General features: G+C 37.1%; 1 protein-coding gene across 3 annotated transcripts in view; it reads left to right on the top strand.

The window, feature by feature from the left end:
• Positions 1–25,193, top strand: part of RASGRF2 (Ras protein specific guanine nucleotide releasing factor 2) — a 140,211-nt gene that overhangs the window by 95,839 nt on the left and 19,179 nt on the right. For all 3 annotated transcript variants that reach the window (XR_014576629.1, XM_083817212.1, XM_083817213.1), the window contains exons 18-19: positions 9,398–9,504; positions 21,973–22,085. Coding sequence is in view for 2 of the 3 variants with exons in the window: in XM_083817212.1 (XP_083673338.1) it covers positions 9,398–9,504; positions 21,973–22,085 (220 nt within the window). In the remaining variant the exon portion in view is untranslated. The remainder of the gene's footprint in view (positions 1–9,397; positions 9,505–21,972; positions 22,086–25,193) is intronic.

Below are 25,193 nucleotides of genomic sequence, written 5' to 3' on the forward strand. Positions count from 1 at the left end.
AGTGAATTTGAATAGACTTCTATCTTTGTTCCTGAATTAGGAGTCTTTTGAATTTAACAAAATTGTTGCTTAGCAATTTTAGGTAACTGGCTAAATATTCACTTTCAAATTGAGTTGAATCTCCCCTTACAGTTTCAATAGAGCAATAACTTTGAATTGAAACAATGACTTCAAGATAAAGTGTTTTTTTTTTTTTTTTTTTTAATCAGGTGATCCCTGCTTTTGTGAATTAAGTGTCGGAGGAAAATGATGATTCTTCTCACTTTACCAGAAAATTAGGAAACAGTTCTTTATGGGTTCCCCTCTCCTAAATTAATTTATTATTTAAGCTCACTAGAGAAGTTGGCCACTCAGGAAAAAAAGTATTTGCACTGAACATTTCCTAAGTTATGACAGACACTGTGAACCATGTGTTTTCTGACCTATTGCACTAGGCTCTGAGCAGCTGCACGGAAAACTCTGTTTCACAGATCCATTAAGGCACAGCGGCACTCAGAGAAACATTTTTTCTTTATTTGTGAAAGGAGACTAGCACATTGCCTATTCCTGCCCCCCAGAACTGGGTCACCATGATCCTACTATGATTAATTGGATGGGGTGTGTTGAACGTTTATTTTCCAGTAGTTTAGCTGGGCTTATGTGGTAAACTCTTAGGTTGTATCTCCCTCTGCTCTCCTAAGCTGAGGAAAGAAGCTGGAATGGAACTTTGACCACTGCAAGAAAGGAAATAAATCCTAAAATGTTGACATTGCAAGCTGGACTAAGAGGTCTGGATTCATAATTAGTGCAGGTTTGTTTAGATTCCCTATTGTCTTCCTTAATTTGGTGCACCACGTGGTGTATATGACCTTTGTGAGGGAGGAAAGTTTTGGGAGGATTTTTTGTTATGTTTTGTTGTGTTGTTTGCTGTTGTTGTTTTTCATTTATTTGTTTTATGAGCCTAAATGTTGCTTGTATGATTAGCGTTTCTTTACTTTACTTTTAAGTTGCTTGATTTGTGACCCAGTCATAAATGGTCTGGAAGATGGAAGATGGACATTTTGTTCAGAAATTTTTGTTGACTGATTTGCATCCTGTCAACTTTCGTTTTGCATGATAGTTGACTCTCCATTCACAGATGGTCTGAAAAATGATACATTTGGCTCTTTGCAAGTATCACCTCCTTACAATTTAACCTTTACTCTTATTGTCATGAACAAATCTGAATGATTTTGCAAAATACTTCCTTTAGCTTATGTAAAAAGCACAGGCCAGCTAATGAAAAAAAATCCAAAAGCCCTTTTATGCAATTTTCTGTTTCTAGCTATATGTGTTCTCATATAATTTATTTTAACATTACTTTTGTGGCCCGGAACACTGAGCATTTTAAAGGTCTGAAAGCTTGCTTTGAATAGTTCTTGAAAAGACTGTGAGCATTATGTAAAAAAGATTTGCTTTTAAGATTGCTGATAGAGCAGGCTGAGAATATAGACAATGTGTAATTAAATAGAAATCAAAAACTGAAGATTACTTGAAATGCAGAAATACATCAGCAGGTAAAAATTACTTATCTGTTCCTTGAAGACTAAGAGACATAGCATGAATCAGGACAAATGCACTTGGCTGATGTACAAATTCAGTGGTATATCAACTGCTAGGTTAACATTCTTGTCATTATTTATAGAAGATAATTCAGACATTACCGAAGTGGAAAAGTGGTTAAGATGTACTGAAACAATCACAAATATAATTGTTATGGTAGGCTGTTCAAAAAACCTTTTCTTCTTTGTCGATTGTTCCCTATAGTTCTATTATATAAATAAGTCATAGGAAAAAAAATCTGCTGTCACATTGCAAACTTGTGATATTCTACAATGTGCAAACATAAATGGCAACAACAGCTTTTGAAACTGAAGATCTCTTCTTTCATAGAGATATGTGTATAAATAAGTACACAAAATTTGGATGGTCTGCCCTAAGACTTCACTACAAAATTGGACTAGGATTTTATGGATCCATGCAAACATTTATCCATGTATTGCTGCTGAATTTTATTTACAAAAACAATAACATGCAGTTGTATAAGCTATAACTACAATTATATTTTCAGTGTTTAGCAAGTTTTAAATATTTTCTTATAAGTATGACCTTCTGACATGCTCTCCTGAGAGAATTTCTTAATTTAAAAAGAAATAAAAAATAATAATAATATCCCAATAGTGTATGATGGGCATCCCTATAGCAGTAACCCTTTTAAAAAGAATTTTTAAAGGACAAATTTTCAAATTTGAGCTGTTGAGTTTAAAAGAGGATTTTCATTCTTCATGGTACCCATGTTTCAACCATATAATCTTCTAAATTATTGTAATTCTCAGAGCAACCTTAGCATTATGATTAGGACTTAGAATAGTATACAGATCTTAAGCATATTCTTCAGGCATCTTTTTCCTTGCCCATCCATTACACTAAAATTATTTCATTGGGCAGATATATTGTTAGGCTTCTGGGTTTAGTTCAAGTTTACAGCATAATAATGACATAACTTCTTCATCTCAATGTTGTGTTCTTTAAATTTCTATGATTAGAAAACTCCTTTCTAGAGCAAGACTCATTTAAAAATAGTTTACCAACCTTTCCCTTAAACATTTTGCAGAAATTAAACATTGTAACTATAGCTCTATCTGTGTTACACTATTGTACATCAGATAGTGCATGTGAATCCCATGGGATTTACCTTACTAAGACTATAATCTCTTGACTTGATTTGATAGTTAGATTGTATTTGCAGTGGCGGCTTTAGGCAGAAGAATCAAATAGATACTTGGAATTATTTCTGACGTGGGTGGTTACAACAGGGATTTTCAGCAGCATATTTCTTAGAACAAAATGATTTCATATGTTCCCAAGGACCAGTGAAAGTGAAATTAAAAGCCTGAAATGCGTGGGGCACTTGATTTCTTCTGCTCTTAGTAGCCACTTCTTCTGATGCTGTAGGAGCTGAAAACCCTTTATGAAACCAACACAAGCCATGGCATGGTGAAAGATTAAATATGCCTCTCTCAAACTGGGGTAGCCTGGAAATCATGGCTAGACTTGATGTTCCTACTTTCATGCCTTGGACTGCTTATATGACCTATTCCATTATAAATCTGAATGTGCATGTTTGGTAATTACTGAAGAAGGAGGAAGAACTCTATTATTGATCAGATATGCTGTTCTGTATTCAGTGAGTGGGAGTTCATAATCTTTTTTGCTTCTTTTCGTCTTGGTTAATATAAATGGTCTTCTTTTCCAGCTCTGCCATTCTTCAGCTAGCTAGCCTATGGCAACCTGATATTGTAATTAAAGAAATGAAAAGGAGACCAGAATCCTTGGCAGTTTAGATTTCTCATCATTATTAGACTGCTTGCTCTCTGACACTTTTCTGTTTGAATGTATGAAACCTAATTACTTGCTTGAGAATCTATGACCAGTAAAGATGTATATCTTTAAAACTGTTATCCAAACCTTTGGGGTATGTCAAGGAAAATCTTTTATAATTAGTTTTTTTTTTGTGTGATGCATATATTGGAAAGGCTTTTTGTGTGTGCATGCGTGTATGTGCTGCATATATTGGAGAGGCTTTTTTCAGTTTTAATCTGTGGATGAAAATCACTTTGCTCCAAGCCTGGGGTTTGTATTTATTCTTTATCCAGGTCAGAAAGTAACACTGATGTTTGCCAAGACTAGGCTTTCCGGATTTGAGCCAGGCTGAATCATGAAGCTGGCTTACAACCCATGAGTGTATTTATCAGAAGAAAGAAAAAAACACAAGGCAGAGAAGACTATTTGACACTTTTTTTTTAATTATTATTTGTCATCTTTTTTGTGAACCATGGTGATAATGGAAGCTTCAAAAATATCAATTTTGATTTGTTTTTGCATGTAATAAAAACATCTGAAGGTTAAACTGTATATTTCATAACAATCTGAAGACAAGTGCATGAACAGAGTGATTAAATTGTATTGAAAGAAGTAATTCACTGAAACTAACAAAGCTGGCACATTACCATTATAGAATCATAGAATCATTTAGGTCAGAGAAGACCTCTAAGATCATCTAGTCCAATCTTTAACCTAGTACTAAAGTCCACCACTAAACCACAAAAGGCCTGAAGTTGCGCCAGGGGAGGTTCAGGTTGGAAATTAGGATAAATTTCTTCTCAGAAAGAGTCGTCAGGCATTGGAATGGTTTGCCCAGGGAGGTGGTGAAGTCACTGTCCCTAAGGGTGTTTAAGGAAAGGCTGGATATGGTAGGGGGATTTGGTTTAGTGGTTAATATTGGTGGTAGGGGGACAGTTGGACCAGAAGATCTTGGAGGTCTTTTCCAACCTTAATAATTCTATTATCTATATGTCTCTGAAGACCTCCAGGGATGGTGACTCAACCACTTCCCTGGGCAGCCTATTCCAATGACGTACAACCCTTTCAGTGAAGAGATTTTTCCTAATATCCAACCTAAACCTCACCTAGTGCAACATGAGGCCATTTCCCATTGTCTTACCCTTGGTGCCTGAGCCCCACCTCTCTAGAACCTCCTTTAAGGAAGTTGTAAAGCATGGTAAGGTCTCCCTTGAGCCTTCTCTTATCTAGGCTAAACAACTCCAGCTCCTTCAGCTGCTTCTCATAAGACTTGATCTCTAGACCCTTCACCAGCTGTTGCCCTTCTTTGGACACGTTCAGCACCTCAATGTTTTACTTGTATTGAGAGGCCTAAAACTGCTAAAAGCCTAACAGGAAAGTGTTTGGTAGAATGCTCTCTGAGATATATCTTAGAGGTGTAATTAAACCTTTTTATGCCTTGCAGTTCAACATCTGGCAGAGCAAACGTGATGTGGCCTGGCAAGGTTCTGGCTCTCACCTGCTTTTTGCAGTAGGTGAGATAGCTTGCAGTTCCTGCTAGACTGGCATCACTGTCACCTGTTGCAAAGGTAATCAGGATTGGAGGATAGATAGAATTTAGGTTACCTTTTGTAGTGTGGAAAGCAGCAGACATATGTAAGTGGCAACATGAACATGAAGAACCAGATAATGGTTGTATATTGGGCTTCTCAGAATATGCATAAACATGTATGGAATAGTTGCTAGTTACCATGGTGTCTCAATTTTTTGTTTGGAGTTATATTGGGAGTGGATTAGGTGAGCTGGGAGAGGAGAAACTAAGAAGCAGCAGTAAAGCTGATGCATTAGAAGAAATTTACACTTTGAAAATTGCAGTAAACACTGTGATGGCACTGTCAAAACTGACTGTTCACTGCTCGGATTGCTTCTGTAGTAGCTTAATCAGCTTAGTCTGTGGCTATCAGTTCCTTTCCCAAAGTCCACAGGGCTTTGAAAGTCCGGAGGAGCAAAAGCAATGCTAGCAAAGGACTTGTTTTTGCATGTCTCTGCTTTTATGTTAATTCTGCTGTGGCAATAAGTTTCTGTTTTTGTGGTTTTTTTTTTTTCTGTTTTGGTTAGACCTTTTCTTTCAAAGTTAGAAGACCAGAAAGTAACAATACTTACTTATCTTACTTCCTTTCTGCTGGTATTTTTGCTATTTTTTCTTAATTTTAAGATTCCTGAAGTTAATACCATTTTTCTGTGCAAGAACTTTTCTGTGTTCTAGAGTATTGTTTTTCTTACGTGTTCTTACATTTTGGTTAATGAAAAGACTTGTTCAGTGACTGTAAGAACTTCTGAAATCTCTTTTGTTTGCATGATCAATATTGACTAAATTTTATTTAGACTAATATGACAGAACTCTCTTAGTATCAGGAATAGTACAGTCCAAGACTTTTGAATGGTGGGTATTTTAAACTGTTGCTGTACTCTCTGGGAAGGAGCTCTCACATTAGTTTTGAATATATCTGCTGGTATCTGTCTACATATAATTTTACACTTACATCTCATGCTATGTAGATGAATAGATCAAAAAAAGGTGGCTCTTGTCGCAATTGTAATGAAAAATCCGTGTATATATTCACTGAAGTTTATCTAGTGATTAGTAGCAGTTATTAAATAACTTCTAATTTTGAGTCTAATCTAATAAATCTGTGCCTGATGGGCATTTTTATGATGTGGATGGTAACCATCTTTACTACATGCTTTGTAGTCCCTGGCTCCCATTTCAGTTACCATAAGAGCCAGCGGTGACATAACATAAACACCATTCAAAAGATTCTCACTTTGCAGCATCTTCTGGTGGTGGACCTAGTGAAGATTATCTGCTTTGCTTCTGTATATCTCTCCACACTGGTCAGTGATGACTGGCATTTCTCCATCTTTGTGAGGAACAGTTCTTTGTCTCTGTTGTAGTGCAAGTCCCCAGCATTGCCCAGGACATTTGGTCACCCTTTTTGATGTGGGAGCATAATCAGCTCCTTTGTCCTGAACTGCTTCATGTTCATGTCATAACTGTGCAGAACCTTTTGCTTGGAAATAGTATGGTATAGATACAGATATAGATATAGTATAGATCACAGAATAGGAACTGCTGGCAGAGGCTTCTTCTGAACACTGCAAATCCCACCAGCTTTGCCTGCCACCAGCTCACTTGCATCACGGAGGTCCAAGGACTCCATGTATTTTTCTCCAGCATACCTGATTTTGGCTTAAGGCCTGTTAGGTGCTAGGTCTGCTGTGGTGTAGTCAAAGATACTGAATATGGAGACTAGCTGAGGTCTACCATTACTCAAAACAAGTTCCGAGGGAGAACCTTAAGGTAAAGCCAAGCATCCACATGGAAGGAGTCATGTCTCCTTGTATACAAAGAATAGTGGCAATGCTGGGGGTGACTTTTGAGTTCCAGAGTGTGAAGAGAATCTCCACCATACAATTCACTCCTTATTAATTTACTGTTTGGAGAGAGAAAGCAAGCAAATAAGTAAGGAAAGGAAAGGTGCAGTGAATACCCAGAACTGATTAGTACAGAAAGCAGAAACCCATCCATTCCCAAAGCCACATTTGCTGAGTTCACATTTTAAGCCAAAACTTCCGTGACTCGTGAAAAGCCAAAGACTCGTGAAAAGCCAAAGATAACCACTCTAAGCAAGAACCAGGGAAGTGGGGTAACAATTTTTATTGCGTGACGTTATGGTCTCAGATTGAAGATGTTGATCTGCCACAGTTTCACATTGGGAATTGTGTGATGTATAGAATTTCCGGATAATTTGTAAGAGTCCACAAGAAATTGTCATAAGCACAATTTTCTTCAAAATCAATTGACAGATTTAGTTCTTGGACTAAGTGAGTGTAGCTTAAGCATTTCAGGGTTCTTTCTTGTAAAGAACAATAAATTAAAAATGTTTTGTGGAGAGAAAGAAACACATTCTGTCATTCTGATTTGTTTGTTATGTAAAAACAAATAATGAAATTAATAAGATTTCCAGCTTTATTTTGAAAAAAAAATATTTCACAGATATTTATTTGAAGTCTTATATCTGAAGATGTACAGTGAGTTAACATGTGGAGTTAAATTTACATCTACCCTTGTACATCTATGTTCATCTAAGTTATTGTCTTACACAATTGGAGATCTCCAGGTATATGTTCAAGACATCAACATTAGGTACTATGTGGGTCTTAGTGAATATGTTGCTTAGACTCTGAAACAAGCTAATTACTGATTAAAAATTGATGAAATTCTGAGAACCATAGAAGTTTGCTTAAGTGTTCCATGGAGGTTTTCCTTTTGCCTTTCGTGCTCTTTTTATTCTTTTTGCAGCTAACTGAAAATTCTCTCTGAAGGTTTATCTCTGTTTTCCTTCCAGTTTACCAAAACTTCTTTTCCTTAATGTTACTTCGATAAAGACTCTACGGCTTTAATATATAATTTTCATTGTGACTTTCATTGCTGCAATTAAGTGGCTAATTGAACAGTTAATAATGTGTATGCCTAATTGCTTCTGCAAGAGGTTAACTGTGAAAAGCGTAGAAAATTAACACACAAAATGTTGCCTAGGTTACCTTTTACTGAGTAAAGCCTCAGAGATTCTGTTTACTGTGCTGCTTATGGGCAGCTAAATTCCGAAAGATGTTTTAATATGAAACTGTCTTTGATATTAAATCGTAGATATCAACTATAATGTAATATGACATAGTTTGAAAAACTTCCATGAAACATAAGCATAGAGGATCCATTTGGGGTCCAGCATATACTAAAAGATGTAAGACTGCAGTTAATTTTTTTTTCCTTTCTTATCCTTCTGAAAATGAAGAACAGCAATTAGGATTTTTTAGACTGTCTGTAATAACTGTCTCTAATAAAAATAGAACAAAACTAATACTATCCTCTAAGAATGTTTTTGTTCTGTTTTGTTTTGTTTTTCATAGAATAAATAGATGTTTAATCTCCCTTTGCTATTTCTAATAATATACAGGCTTTAGAACAGCTTTTATGCCAAAAAATTGCAAAGTGCTGGTCAAACAGAAGGGTGTTTCCAGTAGTTCCCTGGACTCTACAGTGAAACGGAAAGCCACATAGCATGAGATCAAATCTAACAAAAACATAGAAAACATAAACTTCTCAAGTGTATTTTCAGAGTTACCTTTTTAAAGAAAAAAATACAGTATTCAATGTAATCATTATTAGTATACAGATTATATTTCTCACAGAGCTATGGCAGAACTAGAAAAGAAAGTAACAGTGCTATGAATGTAATAGGAAACCTTCTTGTTTTTAAAAACATTTATTGATAAGTAAATATTGCTGACTAAAACCAAAAGTTATCATTACAAAATGTGTGGTGAAATGCTGCAGTTGACAGATCTTTGCTTTCAAGCAGCTCAGTCAGTGAATGTGTTTTCTGTATACCTTCCCACTTTCTTGTCACTCCAGTGGTAAAAAAATAAACCGCTTATTTGAACATGCTGTTGACAGTAGAGCCTGTACAATGCTGCTTTTATGAAGGAACATTTCTCGTGTTGACCTTCTTCTCCTCCATATTTAAACTACTGTCCTCCTCTGTTTCTTTATCACTTCTAAATTTTACCGCTTTCCCTCTTCTAAATCATACTCACTTTCCTTCTGTACTCTGCTTGATTACAGGCCCTGTACATTTTTGGTTTGGACATGTTTTTTTATTGTTACTTTCTTTCATAGTGAATGGAGATCTGTCTAATGATGCAAGCAATTATTCTTCATCTTTCTAAAACTGAATAGTGATCCAAGTCACTGTCTCTATTAACTGTGAAGAGCAACTCTGTATTTTACTGATTTTGCAGAATTTCAGTGGTCTAAATGATCCTATTTAAAAAAAAAAAAAAAAGCTTCTTTCCTTTTATTACTCATAAATGCTCTGTGAGCTTTCGTTTTACCAAAGATATTGATAAGGTATTTGAAGAACCTGGTTTGGTACCTCTGTTCACTTTAATTCTTGTGTGTGATTTTGCCTCATAGGATTTAACAATTCTGAACGCATGTGTGACAAAGAGTTCATAATACGCAGAGCAGCCACGAATCGTGTCCTGAATGTCTTGCGTCACTGGGTCTCCAAGCACTCTCAGGTATTCTCACTCATCCTCTCCATTTGTAATACATTTGTGGAAAGATACAAGCTGACCTCAGTCCACTCAAGGAATTCTTGTGTTTTGATTCTCTCTACAAAATATTGCGAGTCTGTTCACTTGAGTTACCTTGATTGAATGTGTCAAAATGCTTGTGCTCGTGTGCAGATATTTATATGTTTGTTCTGAGGCATATCCAGAAAGATGCACCCGTCCTTCGTGGTGGTCTCTCTACAGTTCCTTATACACAGTGAATCAGCTGTGAATCTTATACACACTCATAAAATTGAGTAGCTAGTAGAATTTTGTATATAGCAATATACACCTCACCTGCTAGGTGAGGCAAATGTTGGAAGATTTTGGCATGCATGTAGAAGACAACCAGGAGGGAGGGACAGAAGAAGGGACAGAAAGAAAGAAAGAGGAAGATACTGAGAGAACATTATGGAAGTACAGGGAAAATTTGCAAGCCTTGGATAGATGGTACATTGTAGCAGTTGTGGACTGCTTTATCACTCCATGTTAGCAATCAAGAACATTGATCAAAACAGGGTCTATTGCGCAGATGACTGCAACACTGCCTTATGTCAAACTCAATTCCCTTTTTTCCATGTAATTTTCATAGAGGTTAAGTTCACTAGAGGATGAAGCCAGTAGGAAATACCTAAGTGAGAGGACTGTATTAGAGAAGCTGAACAGCAAAGAAGAGGTTGATAAAACCTCTCCTGGTATCATGAAGTGAGTAAACATTTTGAGTTATTGGAAATAATGTTTATATACCAAAATCCGTTTGGCTACCTGTTAAATGAAAATCACTTCATGGCAAAATCTTGAGCTGTAGTGGGAATGACAGAAGTCTATTACTCCTGCTCTGTGTTACAGTAGTGTACTGTACATCCTCATTGTGTCTCTGCCGCAATAAATAATATTTAGTTCTATGAGTTGAGCTGACCCTCTATGCTAATTAAATGATGGTTAATTAATGTGAAAATGTGAAAATGATGGTTGTCATCAGATTTTTGTCTACATTAAGTAACTGTCAACAACAAGTTAAACTGAAGTTTAAAAAGGAAATGCACAGGTAGCGGACGCAAGGGCATGTGATCTGGGAAGAGTATGAGGATGCCATTCAGAAGTGTAGGAATGGGATCAGGAAAGCCAAAGCACAGATGGAACTGAGCTTGGCAAGGGAAGCAAAAAGTAACAAGGGGTTCTGAAGGTACATTGGCCAGAAATGAAAGGCCAAGTAGATTGTTCCCTCTCTGATAAAGGAGAAGGGAGAACTGGTAATGACAGACATGGCAAAGACTGAGGCACTCACGAAGTTCTTTGCCTCAGTCTTCACTGTCAGTCAGGCATCCCACAGCTCTTGTTTCCCTGAACCTCTAGGCAGGGGCTGGGGGAGCAAAGTCCCTCCCACTGTAAGGGAAGAGCAGGTTCATGAGCACCTGATGAAGATGAAGAAGTACAAGTCTATGGGGCCTGATGCCATGCATTCCAGTGTCTTGAGGGAACTGGCTGATGTAGTTGCCAATCCTCAAGCCTCTCTCCATCATTTGAAAAGTCCTGGCAATCAGGCAGAGTACTTTTGCATGTTTTACAGAATGTTACACAGTTAGTATTCTTTGAAAACTACTGTTAAGAGAACTATGGTGATGGGTAAAAGTTCAACAGTGCATTTTCAAAGTGGAAGCTATTGTTTGGACTCTGCAGTCACTCACTGTCTTTTAATTTTTTTCCATGGCAAAGCTGGCAGATATTAATTTCTTAGCTCTCTTAATCCAATATTACAATAGAGCAAATATTTTAAAATGTAGGGGCTTCTGCATATAAAGTAATGAATGCTACAGCAATGGAGAATGTAATCACCTCTTTTTGTTGTCTGCTTGAGAGACTAGGGGCAGATGAAGGACACAAGACCTAAAGAAAACAGAAATGACTGACTAGTTTCTGCCACAAAAATACAGGGTCAGGACAGCTTTAAGGAAGACAAGCGAAGAATTACTTTCTGGACAAATAGTATGAAATGTTGGCTGTAAAGATGTGTAGTCCTGGGAGAGCAGTAGCTCAGAGCCTCTTTCTACAATAACAACACAAACTGCAAGCCAGAGGACTCTTAGCTGCTAGTATTTGCTGAAGAAATGCTTATTAGATTTCCAAAATAATGAGACAATGTCAGCACTAAAATTCTATGGGATCAACAGATCATCCAAAAATGTTATTACATTTTAAGGTATTTGCATCATTCTCTGGCCACTCTGTGCATTTAAGACATCCTTCACCTTCATCAGCAACCAAGGGCAGGTTTTATTCTCTTAAAAGAATAAGAGGTTGGCAAAAGAAGTTGATATTCTCAAAGGTAAAGCTGTAATTCAGTATGTTTTGCTGATACCATTTTCTTTCTACTTGGCTTTGAACTTGCTCTTGTTGCAAACATCAAATATACAATTTCTGTCCTCTGGAGGAGAAGTTTCTCCTACTTCCCTATAGACTTCTCCCTGTGATGTGCCTAGATCCTTGTCATCATTGCTAGTCTGTGCTGCTGGAAAAGATGATCTACTTTGCCAGACTTCTCTGCCAAAGTGCCATTTCCTCATTAGTTTGATAAAAAGATGGAAAAACGTTAGATGGGTAAACTGTGGGGCTTTGTTTAGTTTTCTTTTTAAGGTGCTAGATGCTGCTGCAGACATGTTTATTGTTGCAGCATGTGACTAGCTCTGCAGCATAACAGTATCTCAGTTCTGGTGCTCTCTGATCCACCAGTAACAGTAATTTATTTGCAAGTTATTTGCCTGCCTACATTATTGTACTGATTGATTGTGTTTCAGCGCAATGTGCACATAAGATGCTGTGCAGTCCCGTAAGAGTATACAACCTGTGTTCAGAAATGTGTACAATGTAAAGATAATAACGTACAACCATCTGTCCAAAGTGTGCTTACATATATCATCCCACTTACTCATTTCCTACCCTCCATCCCTTCCTCTGGATCCCTTTGGCTTACCGCAGTCTGCTACTCTCTAGCGTATAATAACATGGGTCAGGGTTAGTGCATGAACCAAGGGACAGAGATACTGTCCAAACAAATGGTTCAAAGCTTTGTGTTTCCTCACTTTCCTCTATCCAGTCCTTGGCTGGGTCTTGGAAATGTTTCATTTGCTGGGCTATGGAATGAATTAACTTTCTACAGCATCTTGCAACTGTGTCAAAACCACAGTTATGGATAATTTAGGTTGATTTTTTTTTTAAGCATGTGTTTTTAAAAATTTATCTGAGCATGGACAGTGTTTAATATGAAAACTTGTCTGTGGGCAGAAAACAAAATCATTAAAATTAACAATTCAGCTTATTTAGACAGGATATACTTTCATAAAGCGGTTGTGTTATCCTGAAATCATACTAAATAATGCTTAGAAAAAGGATTCATTATTTTAAACACCTGGGTCATTCACTGTAGGTGCCTCACTTAAAATCTGAGTAAATATATAGTGATGCCAATTTTGCAGCCCTTTCAGAAAGGCAGAAGGAACTAATTAATGTGTCCAGGAGCTCCCAAGGCACAGATAAAAATTTGGAAAAAACATTCTCGCATAATGTGACACATACTTTTTGTTTTTACCACACTGAGCAAGAGGAATCAAACCCATATTGCTATTTTTCTTTTTATTATGTGTATGAATGAGGGATTATTTAGGTTTTCTAGATTTTTTATTTACATTTTGTTCTTTTCATTCTCATTACTTCCCCTTTTTCCCTGTTCTTCTCTTTTTAATTCAAACACCTACAGGCCAACAAAGCTTTCTTTTTGCCCAAAATAACAGCAGAATGTTCATGTTTGCATTTTGTTTTTAAAATGTAATTGAGAGGAACAGCGTAGGATTCTCCTGTTGTAAACAATGAAAACACAAATGCTGAGGCAGACAGTCATTCTGAAGACAGCTTTGATGAGAATGGAAAGGGCTTGTGAGGATAAAACTCCCACTAACTCCTGTCAGAGATGGAAAAATAGGAAGGGAAAAAGAGGAGAAATTCCTTGTATGATTTTCATTATCGTAGTGAGGTCTTGCAGCCTTGGTTTCGTTAACAATACTTTCTTGTCCTTTATCTAAACACTTGAAGATACAAAATGAAGTGTTTCTGCTTCTGTGACAAGCAGATTGAAATGGAGCTTGTCCAAAGAGAAAGATTTCGCATCTGCTGATGAGGAAAGAGAGGCTGGCTTCTCCGTGCTTCCCGGTTTTGAATGACAGTTGAGTGCTTTTTCTCACTGGCCTCTTTGAAGATCTCAGCTGGAAAGAATTGGAAAATCTTAACTCTCTTACAAGCTATATGGCTGCCAGATGGTGTCACTGGGTTATGAAGTTACCACAAGATCTGGGGACCAGACCAAGACTTGAGTTTTGAGAGTATAGGTCATGATTTTGATGCCTGACTCCTGTCTTGCTCCAACTGTGAAATAACTTTCTGCAATTTTCTTGTTCACGCTTACTAAGCTGTGAAGTGTTTTCAAAAGAAGGTTTTGCAAATATAGTTGCTGATATTGCTTGGAGATGATGGAAGGAAGGTGACTGTGTACAGAAAATTGTCCAAGAAAGATTATTCTAGTTAGGCAGCAATGCTTTTAGTATAACTTTGCATGTGATTTGGCCAATGCCCGTTTGTATATTGGAACCAAAAAATAACATGAAAATTCATTCACGTGAACCTCACTTGGCTTGTGTTTAAATGCATGAAATAATGAGTATGATGCCTGGCAAAGCTATAGTGAGCTTACTGTAGAAATGTGAACAAATCACACTTAACACCATGCTTTCTGTACGATATTCTGTATTCTAGTTACATATCAAACAACCCCCTAGGGCCTGAGGCCTCTGTTTTTAAACAGCAATTTCTGAGGTTCTTTCTGAAATAAAGATGTAAAAATACAGATTGTGGATTGAAGAAACAGAGTTGCCACAGGGTGAGGTAGAGCAAGGGAACCGTAAGTGAACCTTCTAATTTACTGTTGGTCACTCAGTAAAGAAATAAAGTTTGCATCAGCTTACTCCATGTGCAGAATATACGTGTATATTCAGTAGTAATGTACTTAATTGTTGCTATGGTCTGTCCAAATGTAGCAGAAGCATAAGGGTTTGATATTGCATGACCCTTTAGGGAGCATAAGTCACCCTCAGAACGGTAGCCAGGCTTGCAGTCAGTCAAACTAATTAGCGGTACACGCCCGTGCTTGTGCTGGAGCCTGACAGATCCTTCCTCACTGAGGTCTTCCTGCAAAGCTCTTACATGTACTAAGTCCGAGAACTTAGAGGCAGAGATGTCACATTTGCTGTCAGTCCTGAACACTTTAATCTGACAATACCTAGTAGCTAGATTATTCTTGCATATTCTTGCAAGGTTTCTTCATACTACCAAGTTACACAGTGCTTGGATAATGAAACGTTTTTATTGTATGCACTGAGAATTACTCAGTCGTGCTATTAACATAGCTTGTACTTTGGTACTAATTGTGCTCAATCTGGAGTGACAGGCTAACACTGATACCATTGAATCAGGACTGGCACTCTTCCCCAAATGACGGTTGTTTGCACTTGAAACTAACTGGAAGACAAAGGTGCTGCCCTTTGATTGCTTTCTGAAATAAACTAGGAGTAGTTCAGGGATGAATTTTCCTTGACAGCCAATTTTAATATCTTTTATCTTTTTATTTTCCTAATGTGTAAGTGTTTTGTTGGAAGTGAAGATATGAAAATCTCCTGTAGCACGACTGTATGCAGTATTTGTGCTTTTATGCTGGAAAATGAAATACTGTTGTAGAGGACTGCATCACTGGAGTAATTCCAGTAAACTGTAATAGAATGTGATCTTCTGTATAGAAGACTAAGAGTTATTCCACTGATGTCATTGAAATGATGATCTGTTTACACTTTGGCATAAGAGCAGATATATTAAAATCATAAGGCAAAAAATATCTATTTAAAAATATACCAATTTCATTGTAAACAGTCTTTCAGTAGATCTCTCTCCCCTCCTGGTCATCTCCAGTGCTGGGTTCCCAGCAGGGTTTTATCATTAGCCCGTCACTTTAAAATAATCAGTTATAGCCAGCAGCAGTGCTGGTCTTTCTCAGTGTCTGTGCCCATCTGCTATTTTCAGCTTGCTGCTGGAAATGGGGGCAAAGGACAATGAGTCTACACACAGTATCTCCACGTTGTATGAGTACTCTTAGAGGCATCCAAAACTTGACTTCAGCTGTACATGTAGTTTCCTCTCTCTTTCACATCTGGTATTTTTAATCCTTCATTATGTTTTACTTCTCCCTTCAGTAATTAATTCTTCCTTCCTCTCCACCAGAGCTTTTTCTCTTCCAGGTGCCTCTCAACATTTTCCCATTGTACAGCCATTATGCCATAGTCTCACTATAATATATAATTTCTGTCCTCACTGACATTTCTTCTTATTTGATACCTCTCTGGTTAATTCACCTTGCATTTTAGAAATGTGACCACTTCTTTTCTTTCTACATGCTTGTCTTTTCTGCTTCCCCCATTTCCTTCAAACACATCTCTCCTCAGTTTCTCTTGTTCGTCATTTATGGACTGAAAGATCCTCACTGTATAGCTATTCACAAGATGAAGAGAAGTGGCAGGGAAAAGATTTCAGTGCATTGATTTTCTTGCTTGTAGTGTGAATATCAACTACGTCTGGGAGAGTATGTGGAAACACCATGGGTTGTATGTGCCAATGTTGGAAATCTGAATTGGAAAGCAGTCAGTTTTTTTTTCTTCCCTGCTTGTTAAAAGGCTTCCAGCTTGGGAGGCACTCTTGGTGAGCGGATTAGAGCTTTCTGTCAGTCTCTGATTATCACAGAGCCCTGTACACTTCGGGTGTGATGCTCGAGCAGGTGGCACGTCCCGGTGAGCCAGGTGTACCTGCAGATCTCCTGGGAGAACTTCTCATGCATCTCCTCAGAGCGTAACGTTATGTAACAGAAAATCAGAATAAAAAAGTAGTGAGAAACTAATAAAATTAGTCCAAATGTATTCAGCAAAGACTGTCACGAGCGCGTAGCCTTACATTTATCCTGACAACTTGTACTCCTCCAAGTCCTCTTCACATGGCAATCACAGGCTTCTGAAGCCAATCTGCTTTTTTTTTTTTTTATGCCTTGTAAGCAGATGCCCAAGAAGTTGAAGTCTTGGTTCTATTTTGCAAGCTGAACTTAGGTTATTTTTACGGGTAGGATGTAGAGTTACACTGCAGTTGGATAATACTATTCTGTGAAATGGTTCCCTTTAGACTTTCTTCATGATGCCTCCATATACAGTTCTGTCCCCTCCCCTTTCCTGCTCCTTCCTTCCCTCCCTCCCTGTGTCCTTTGTAGTCCTTATCACTGAAATACTCAAAATATTTTCCAAATAAATTATGTTTTCAGGTTTTAGCTCCCTTTTGTTTGCCTGGGGTTATTCAATGTTTCCTCACATTGTTTAAATGAAGAATGTTTCCTCTCACTGAGGAAAATTTAAAGAAAGAGGAGCAGAAAAATTTGGGGGTTTCACTGAACCCATGATGAAACTTGAAAATTACATTCTCTGTATAATCACCTGTAGTAAATCTACAGTAAATTTGTTGTTGAACCTCATTGGCTCAGCTAAGTCCTGTTTTTCTTGCTTTCTGCTGCCATCGTTGAATTTTTTTTTTTTGTGCAGTGATTCCAAATCCATCATCACTTCTTTTTTTTAAATTTTTGACTCAGCTGGATAGGTTGCTTCTGAAACACTGCTCATACTGCAGAACAGCTTTTCAAGCTCCTCCTGGCAAGAGAATATGCAAGCACTTTCTAAAGAGAACAGTACTGTCCAGTCCAGTGGGTGGTGCCCATCAACAGGCTGGCTGTGAATCTGCTGGAAATGTAATCTTACTGACTTCGGTGCTCTGTAGCTATAAAGGAGGTGTTGTGTTTTAACCCCACTAAGCAGGTAAGCAGCACAGCTGCTCGCCCACACCCTCCGCCCCTCTGCCTCGATGAGGGAAGAGAATTGGAAGGGCAAAAGTCAAAATACTCACAGGTTGAGGTAAAGACAGTTGCTCACCCCCTGCAGACCAGTGCCCAGCCAGTCCCCAAGCAACAACTGCTCCCTGAACAACTCCCTGACAATTTATTGCTGAGCATGACTCCACATGGTATGGGACATCCCTTTGGCCAGTTGGGTCAGCTGTTCTGCTTCTGTCCCCTCCCAGCTCCTGCTGCACCCCCAGCCTCCCCTCTGGCAGGACAATGTGAGGAGATGGAAAGTTTTTGGCTTAGTGTAAGCACTGCTCTGCAACAATTAAAACATGGGTGTGTTATCAGCAGCACTTTCATCAAAAATCCCAAAGATAACATTATACCAGCTACTATGAAGAAAATCATCTGTCCTAACCAAACCAGGACAGGAGGCTTTTGCTTTCATAATGCCCGTGGGTGTCAGCAAAACGAATACATTTCCCCCTGTTGCCACACTGCTCTACTGCTGGAAACTGTGATAAATGATGCTGAACCTTGTGTGCAATGCTTTTGATCATTGAAGAACTTCATACATCATATTCTTATTCTAGGTGACTCCAGGGCAGCACTCTCACTTAACTAATCTGCTGTCATTTTTTCTATATTTGCACATTTCATAAGTGATTTTGTACTGTATATATTAAATAAATACCTTTTCTCATTACTGACAATAATGGACTTACAAATAGAACTTGAATTTTTGCATCAAAATTTTAATTAATTTTTCTGCTTGAGCCAATTAGAAATCTAAATAAAACCCACAAATCTTCAGGTTAATATGGACTCTAAAATATATTAAAGGTATGTACCCTTTCATGAAGGATTAAGTCACTGTCAAATCAAAAAATGCATGTTGGAAAATTTAGAACTTCTTGTCTCACTGACCATATTCTTTCTGTGATATGTAAATTTCAGGGAAAATTTTCCTTGAATGTTGGGATAATCCAAATTCTGACACATGCAGCCATTTAAATGTAAGTGAGTATAGCAGCTTTACTCAGCCTTCACTTCTACTCAGCAAAAAGTTGGGAGCCTGTTTGCTTCTGCCAGGCCTGCTGGGTGCTGCAGTCTGCCTTGTGCTAGGGGATGGTGGCAGTGTTCTGTTGCTGTTGGCAAGATGGGAGACTTTCAGATCAGAAGTGCTGAAGAATTAGGGAAATGTGTTAACAGGTGATAACAACAGATGAAAAATGTCACGAGTAATCTAAAATTATATATAGATATATGACATACACATATACAGTATATCTACACCTATTGGTATCTATATTTCAGTCTATAAGTACCTATAGTATAAATAGACATATTTACATAATAAGTAAGTATATATTCAAAAACAATGTCCCTAATAGAGTTAGCTATAATGTACAGATATAACAGATAGTTATCTGTTAGTTATCTGATAGTTATCTGTCTGTACAAATATAACAGATATTTATCTATAAAGTGTGTTTGGAATTGATAGCTAAGTATTTTGGTATGGTTTTGTAATTCTGAGGTTAAACTTTCTACAAAGATTTAAATAACGTGAAATTGATTTCCATAGATTTTTTTAGACATTGCTCATCATGTTAGCATCTTGGGAACCTGTATATCCTTAACTTCAGCTGTAAAATAGATTAGCTCGCCAGTCGTCTTTTGAATTCCACCCTTTTTCATTGTGTTTTTCCCTTACATTATGAGAAGCAACTTGCACATTGTTTTAAAAAGAATGCCACCAAGCAGACAAAAAACAGCCACAAATTTGGGGCGGTAAGACAACAGCTGCAGAAACTGCATCAGTATAGACCCTACTCTGTCCTATGGGAAGGTTGTGCTATGATGTAGCATCTTCTAATTGCAGTCAGGCTGGTGTGGAAGTGTAACCCATAGATGGGACTGAGAGAGCCACACGAACCAGTGAATCCCCTGTGTATAATCTCTTATCAGTCTATACTATCCACAGTAGAGTTTGGGCTGGCTAAGCTGATCAAGGGTCTTTTTTTCTAGTTTTTCTGAAGTTAGAGGGGTGGGTTTTTACACTGTGAAGTTTCTTCCAAAGCCAGCCTAACTGAAGTGAAAGCTAGCCCTAACCCTAGCAACAAAGTGTCTTGTAGTTTGCAAACAATACTGGTTTTTCCATCAGTTTCAGAAATCTTATCTTGTGGAGATAGTTAACAAACATGTTTTGTCGTTAACATACAATATATTAATTTCATTATGTATGAGAATTAGCCTGTAAACATGAAAAAACATGCCTTTTTTTTTTTACTGAGACTTACATTCGTACGTGAGGCTTTCCCATCCTGATTCACACATGCAATAACTTTTAAAAATACAAACTTTTGTTATAGTTGCAATAAAGCAAACCTTTTGAGAAAAAAATATCATATAATGAAAATAACCAAAGGACTGTGGTTTGAAAAACATACTTGGAGGTAAAATCCTGATAATGTTTTTATTCTATCAAATTCTAAGAATTCTACCCAATTCTGAGAATTCTATCCAACATGCTAAATAAGCATGTTAGATTTGTCAGTTCTTGGATAACTTGGATACTACCCATCTTCTTTTATAACCATTAAGCTATTGAACAGACAATATCAATATTAATTAAAATGGTTGCTTAAGCCTATGCAGTCTTCTTCAAGGTTTCTCCTTTAGCTGAATTTTGATAGTTTTATATTCCAAATGGTTTTCTATTAAAAGTCACTGGAGCAAACCATACTCTCCTGTAGTTCAGTTACATTCCTTATACTTTCACTAGTTAGTCCCATTTCTATATCCTAAATAGATAAATAAATAAACTCTGTCTTCCTTGGCAAACAGGTTAAAATAGTTCCGCAAACAGGCATTTTGGACAATAGGTATAGAAAATAACTTTATCAAACAAACGCAGTGCAGTATCTAGAACTATTTTTGCTTGTTTGGGGGTGTCTGATATCCTATCCAAAGCCTGATTTTGCTTGCCTTGCTGTTCTCTAAAATCTTCCAATATGAACAAACATCACAAAGGACTAATACACAAATACTAGCTGGTTTCAATTAGCTCTTGTAAAAGTGGGGAGTCTTTTGAAGACTCAAAATGGGATACTTTTAAGAGGAGGAATGCCCAGGTCTTTACTGAGGAAGAGCAGCAGGGCATTTATGGGCAAGAAGGCAGCCTAATCCCTCACCTCATGCTGACAATTTGAACACTAAGCTTTCTCAAAAAGCCATGTGAGAGTGATTGGGGCACCACCTTCTTTAATGAACATACATCCTCCTAGTGTATTTCAGCGCTTTTCCAAACTAAGCATCACCTTCCTGCGTGACTTCGGGTGCACTATGGTGCAACCACTCAAGTGAGACAGATGGTGTGAGGATGTGTGTCTACCAGACGTGATTCTCCCTAGAGGCATTTGACTGTTTCCCTTCCAGGGAGAGGGACAGAGCTCCAGAAATCCTGCCAGTTTAGAAGCCTATTGCAACATAAGGGGAGGTAGCTGGTTCTTTGGGAAAACAAAATATACAGCCCTTGTACAGAGGTGCCAAATATTCCCCAGTTTTGGTAACTTTATTGCTGGCTCTGCTTCTGTTCCCATGGAAACAAGCAGGGGCTTGCCACAAACATGGTCTTACTTGCAAGTAACTGTGGGTTATCAAGGAGAACCTACGGATGCACTGGATTAGCAAAGACTTGGTGTTTAGTTTTCTTATCCAAATACTAGCTTTGAGCTAAATCCAAGTCTTCGTGGAGTCTACTCCAAGATTTAACTCTAAGTTCCTACCTTAAAATTTGTACATTGTTCTATTATTTGATTTTATCCAATATCAGTTATCAACATAAATTGTTGTCTGTTTCTGTTTTAGAGTGGTGGTCCTGTGTAAGGTATTAGTCAGCCTTAGAAATAACTAAAATGCCAGAACTCTTAAATGCAGTACCAGAGAACACTGGTGTGATTTATCATGCTTATATAGGTTGAATACTCCACCTTATCAAATAAAAAGCAGACCTTTCCAAAAAGAGGATTATGGAAGAAGAAATAGCAGAGGGGGAAGTAGGAAATAGGAAATCTCAATAAAATAGTGGAAAAAAACAGTGTCTACCCTTGCTAGGCAGTTGTCTCTGCTTTTCTGTTTTTCCACTTTTATAGTCATCACAGGACAATAGAGGATAAGACACGTTGTGGATACTGGTGAGATGTTTTCCTAAATTCAGAGCAAAAAGGTTAAGTGATTTGCCCAGTTCCACAAAGTAAGGGTCAGAAAATTAGATAAATTGTAGCTTTTTGGGTTACCACACATGTAGCCTGCTCACTACTACAGTTTTCCAAGTTTCATTAAGTATTTTCTTACCAGATAGCATGAGAAACGGAATAGACAAAACTCAAAAAACTGTATCTTTTCAATTGTTTGATCAGTATTGTTAAAACAAAAGGAAGTAAAATTGTTTTCCTTTGCAGGATTTTGAGCTAAATAATGAGCTGAAAATGAATGTGTTAAATTTGCTGGAAGAAGTTTTAAGAGACCCCGACCTTCTACCACAAGAAAGGAAGGCTACTGCAAATATACTGAGGTAAATATGTTTCTAAATAGTCTATGTGTAGTATGTGAAATAGATAGGAGAACGTGTATCATAGAATTCACAGGGTTTGTTTTTCTCCAGATTATTTGATTTTGAAGGATTGTTAAGTGTTTAATTAGCTATAAGACAGACCAAATTCGAAGCACTTCATCCAGCAGCAAAATACAGCATGCTTTCAGGTTAATTTGTAGTCATTACAGCTAAGTATACAGTAACATTGCACAATAGCAACTAAAGAATAATTAGCAAATAATTTGGATGTCTTCAAAATGGATTAAGGAAAACTTAGCTATGTCTGTTATTTGGAATGTTTTAAAATTCCCTTGTAACTTTTTGAGTCTGGACAACCATCAAGTGTCAGAGCATGTTCTAAGTTTCATTCAGAAAACTCTCTTAAAAAAATCTGCCAGCAATTGGTTCAGTGTTTATGTGTTAAGGAAAAATGCTGCCCAATAAAGCAAGAAGACCATTCACTATAATATCGTGAAGAACTCCTATTTTAGTAATGAGCACTTCATGCTGCTAAGCTCTTGAGAGGCTGTTGATAGTCTAATGTGTCATGACATAGTCACTAGACCGTGCTTGCACTTCCCTTTGTGTTGACAGCCGTGTCTTAACTTCCTTGGGTAGCTTACAGAGAGGAATTCTTATGTAATTAGTGCCATGAAATAAAAGATCTTTAAGCTTCCATATAACCAGAATTATTTATCTTGGGGTTCAAATTCTTTATCACTTAGAGTTGGCATTACAGAATTGAGTGTCTAGTTGTTCCAAAAGCAAAGCCTTGCATGCATTTATCAGTGAAAATAATTCATTCTAGTAAGTGTGAATGTTTTATGGTAGCTGATTGCCATGTAAGTTATTCTACATTACTGAAGAACAATACGCATTTAAAGACCAGCAGTGCTTAAAACAAGACATGATGAAAAGCATAGATGAAGCTGTGACATGCTTAGTATTTTTGTAAGTATTCTGCTGGAAGGCAACTAGGGTGCAATAAATGTAATGTGTTTGAATTTTCTAAGAACATTTGACAGGTTTCCTCATCGGATACTTATATGAAAAGGGATGTCAGAATAAGAAGGAGGAGTTGTTCACCTGAGGGGAAAATGTCAAATAAAGGATAAGAAACAAAAAAAAGCTCTTAATATGAGCAGTAAGCAGTTCATGTTAACAGGATCCTACTTAGTTTCTACATAAATAGAAATAAGCCTTTTTGTTAATTATACTGTATGTGCTGTTATTCAAAGTTTTTGTTGTTGTTGTGGTTTTTTTAAAAGTTAATGTCATGTATTTCTTTGGAAGAAATAACAAGAAGAGCAAAAAAGCATTAGTTATGTTATAGTGTGGTGGGTTTTAGTAATACGTCTGATAGCAAAGTTTCTGTCAGATTGCTCACAGTGGGAAAAATTAGCCTTAAGACCTTTAGCTTCTTAAGAAAATAAGTCTGAAACAAATGTAGATTGATTGTTTCTGGCAAAGTAATGGAACAGATTTATAGGCCTTTAAGCATACAAATTTTTTTACAATTTTCTGTGTCCAGTTTTGAATTAACCAATTTCCATTAGGTGTTGCATCAACAAATGCAACCTTAGTAATTATTTTTAAATTGCAAGCTGCCCCCAGTTGCATCCTGTTACTGCTGTTCTATGAAATGTGAGGTACTGGTTTTCATCACTTTGCTTTTAACACTTACTACTTTAGTATCTTATCTCACTGTATATGCCAGTGAACACAGTTAATCCGATATTTCCACTGATATTTCTATTTTAATGAAGACTGAATTTTTGGCAATTCTGAGAATTTTCAAGTGTTTCCTTCGTGAAAAGAAAAAAAAGTTAAATTCTTTAAGAAGTAAACATTTTGAAAGTTATTATTTTTAAACTGAGAAATGTTTAGAAGTAAAAGAAAAAAGGAGTAGAAATTAAAATTTTAGTAAAAATGAAAAATGTAGTCACAGATATTGAACTAAAAGTTAACTAAAAATTCACTAATTTGAAATATTTTGTAGAACAGATTGTGGTTTTAAAATCCTTCTTTCATAGCCATTATCCTCACAATATTTCTGGAAATACTTTGGCACTTTACAAGCAGGAAAGTAAAGCCAATGACATATTCGAGGTCTCAGTGGGAGTTTCTGTTGGAAAGATAGGTAGAGAATGAAAATTTCTTGAGATAAGACTCTCAACAAAGCCATCTTTGATCAGGATTTGCAGCTGGACACCCTAATCCTGTCAGATTCTTCAAATGAAGTAGTTTGATTATAGATTTGGTCATAGAGTCACAAGTATTTGTTTACATACCAGAAACTTTCACTAGAAAAAGAGCCATTGGTGGCTCAGAATGCAGAACTGGTCCTTTTGACTCAATGTGGCATGAGTGTTGATTTCCTTCAAAATGACGTATGAAATTCAAGCCTTGGCTAACAGTGGTTTTTAGTAGTCCTGCATTACTTTTCAAGGATGTTGCTAATGTATATGAAACACTTGTATGTTGAATGTTTCTAAAAAAAAAATTTTTTTAGTCAAAGTCCAATATACATCAGTGACACAGTATTGTTGCCTCCAGGGCTCAAAAACCTGCTGTGTTCCATTCTCTGTGGTAACCATGTTTCTGTAGCAGCTGAAGTTTCTCCTGTGTCATAATCTGTGTGTTTATTATTTGTACAAACTGCTCATAAACTTTCAAATACAAGTTGTCGCATGAATAAAATTTCAGGTGGAAGCTGTTGCATAAATATAACCTTCATAATGTAAGCTGTTGTTAAGCTGTAGTGAATAGTACCTCAGGCTGTAATCTTCAAGTTAAAAATGTTAGCACATAAAAAATACTGCCCCAAAGACTGAGCAAAATGCAATCTAAAGTTCTTGGGCTCTCTGTCCAGCCACACAGGAGTCAGTTGTTTGTCAGACACATCAAATTTGTTAACAGTCATCTGATAAGGAGAAAGTAATTCTCCGGGAATGGAAGTGCTTTGGTGACCTTATGAGAAAGCACATAATGGAGCAATTCTGACTTTGGATGAAAACCATTCAGCCAAGATGAAATGCACAGATGTGTCATATATCTCACCCTTTCACTGTAAGGAGGAACTCTGAT

The sequence above is a fragment of the Anser anser genome (assembly GCF_964211835.1).
Source record: "Anser anser genome assembly, chromosome: Z".
NCBI classification, from domain to species: Eukaryota; Metazoa; Chordata; class Aves; order Anseriformes; family Anatidae; genus Anser; species Anser anser.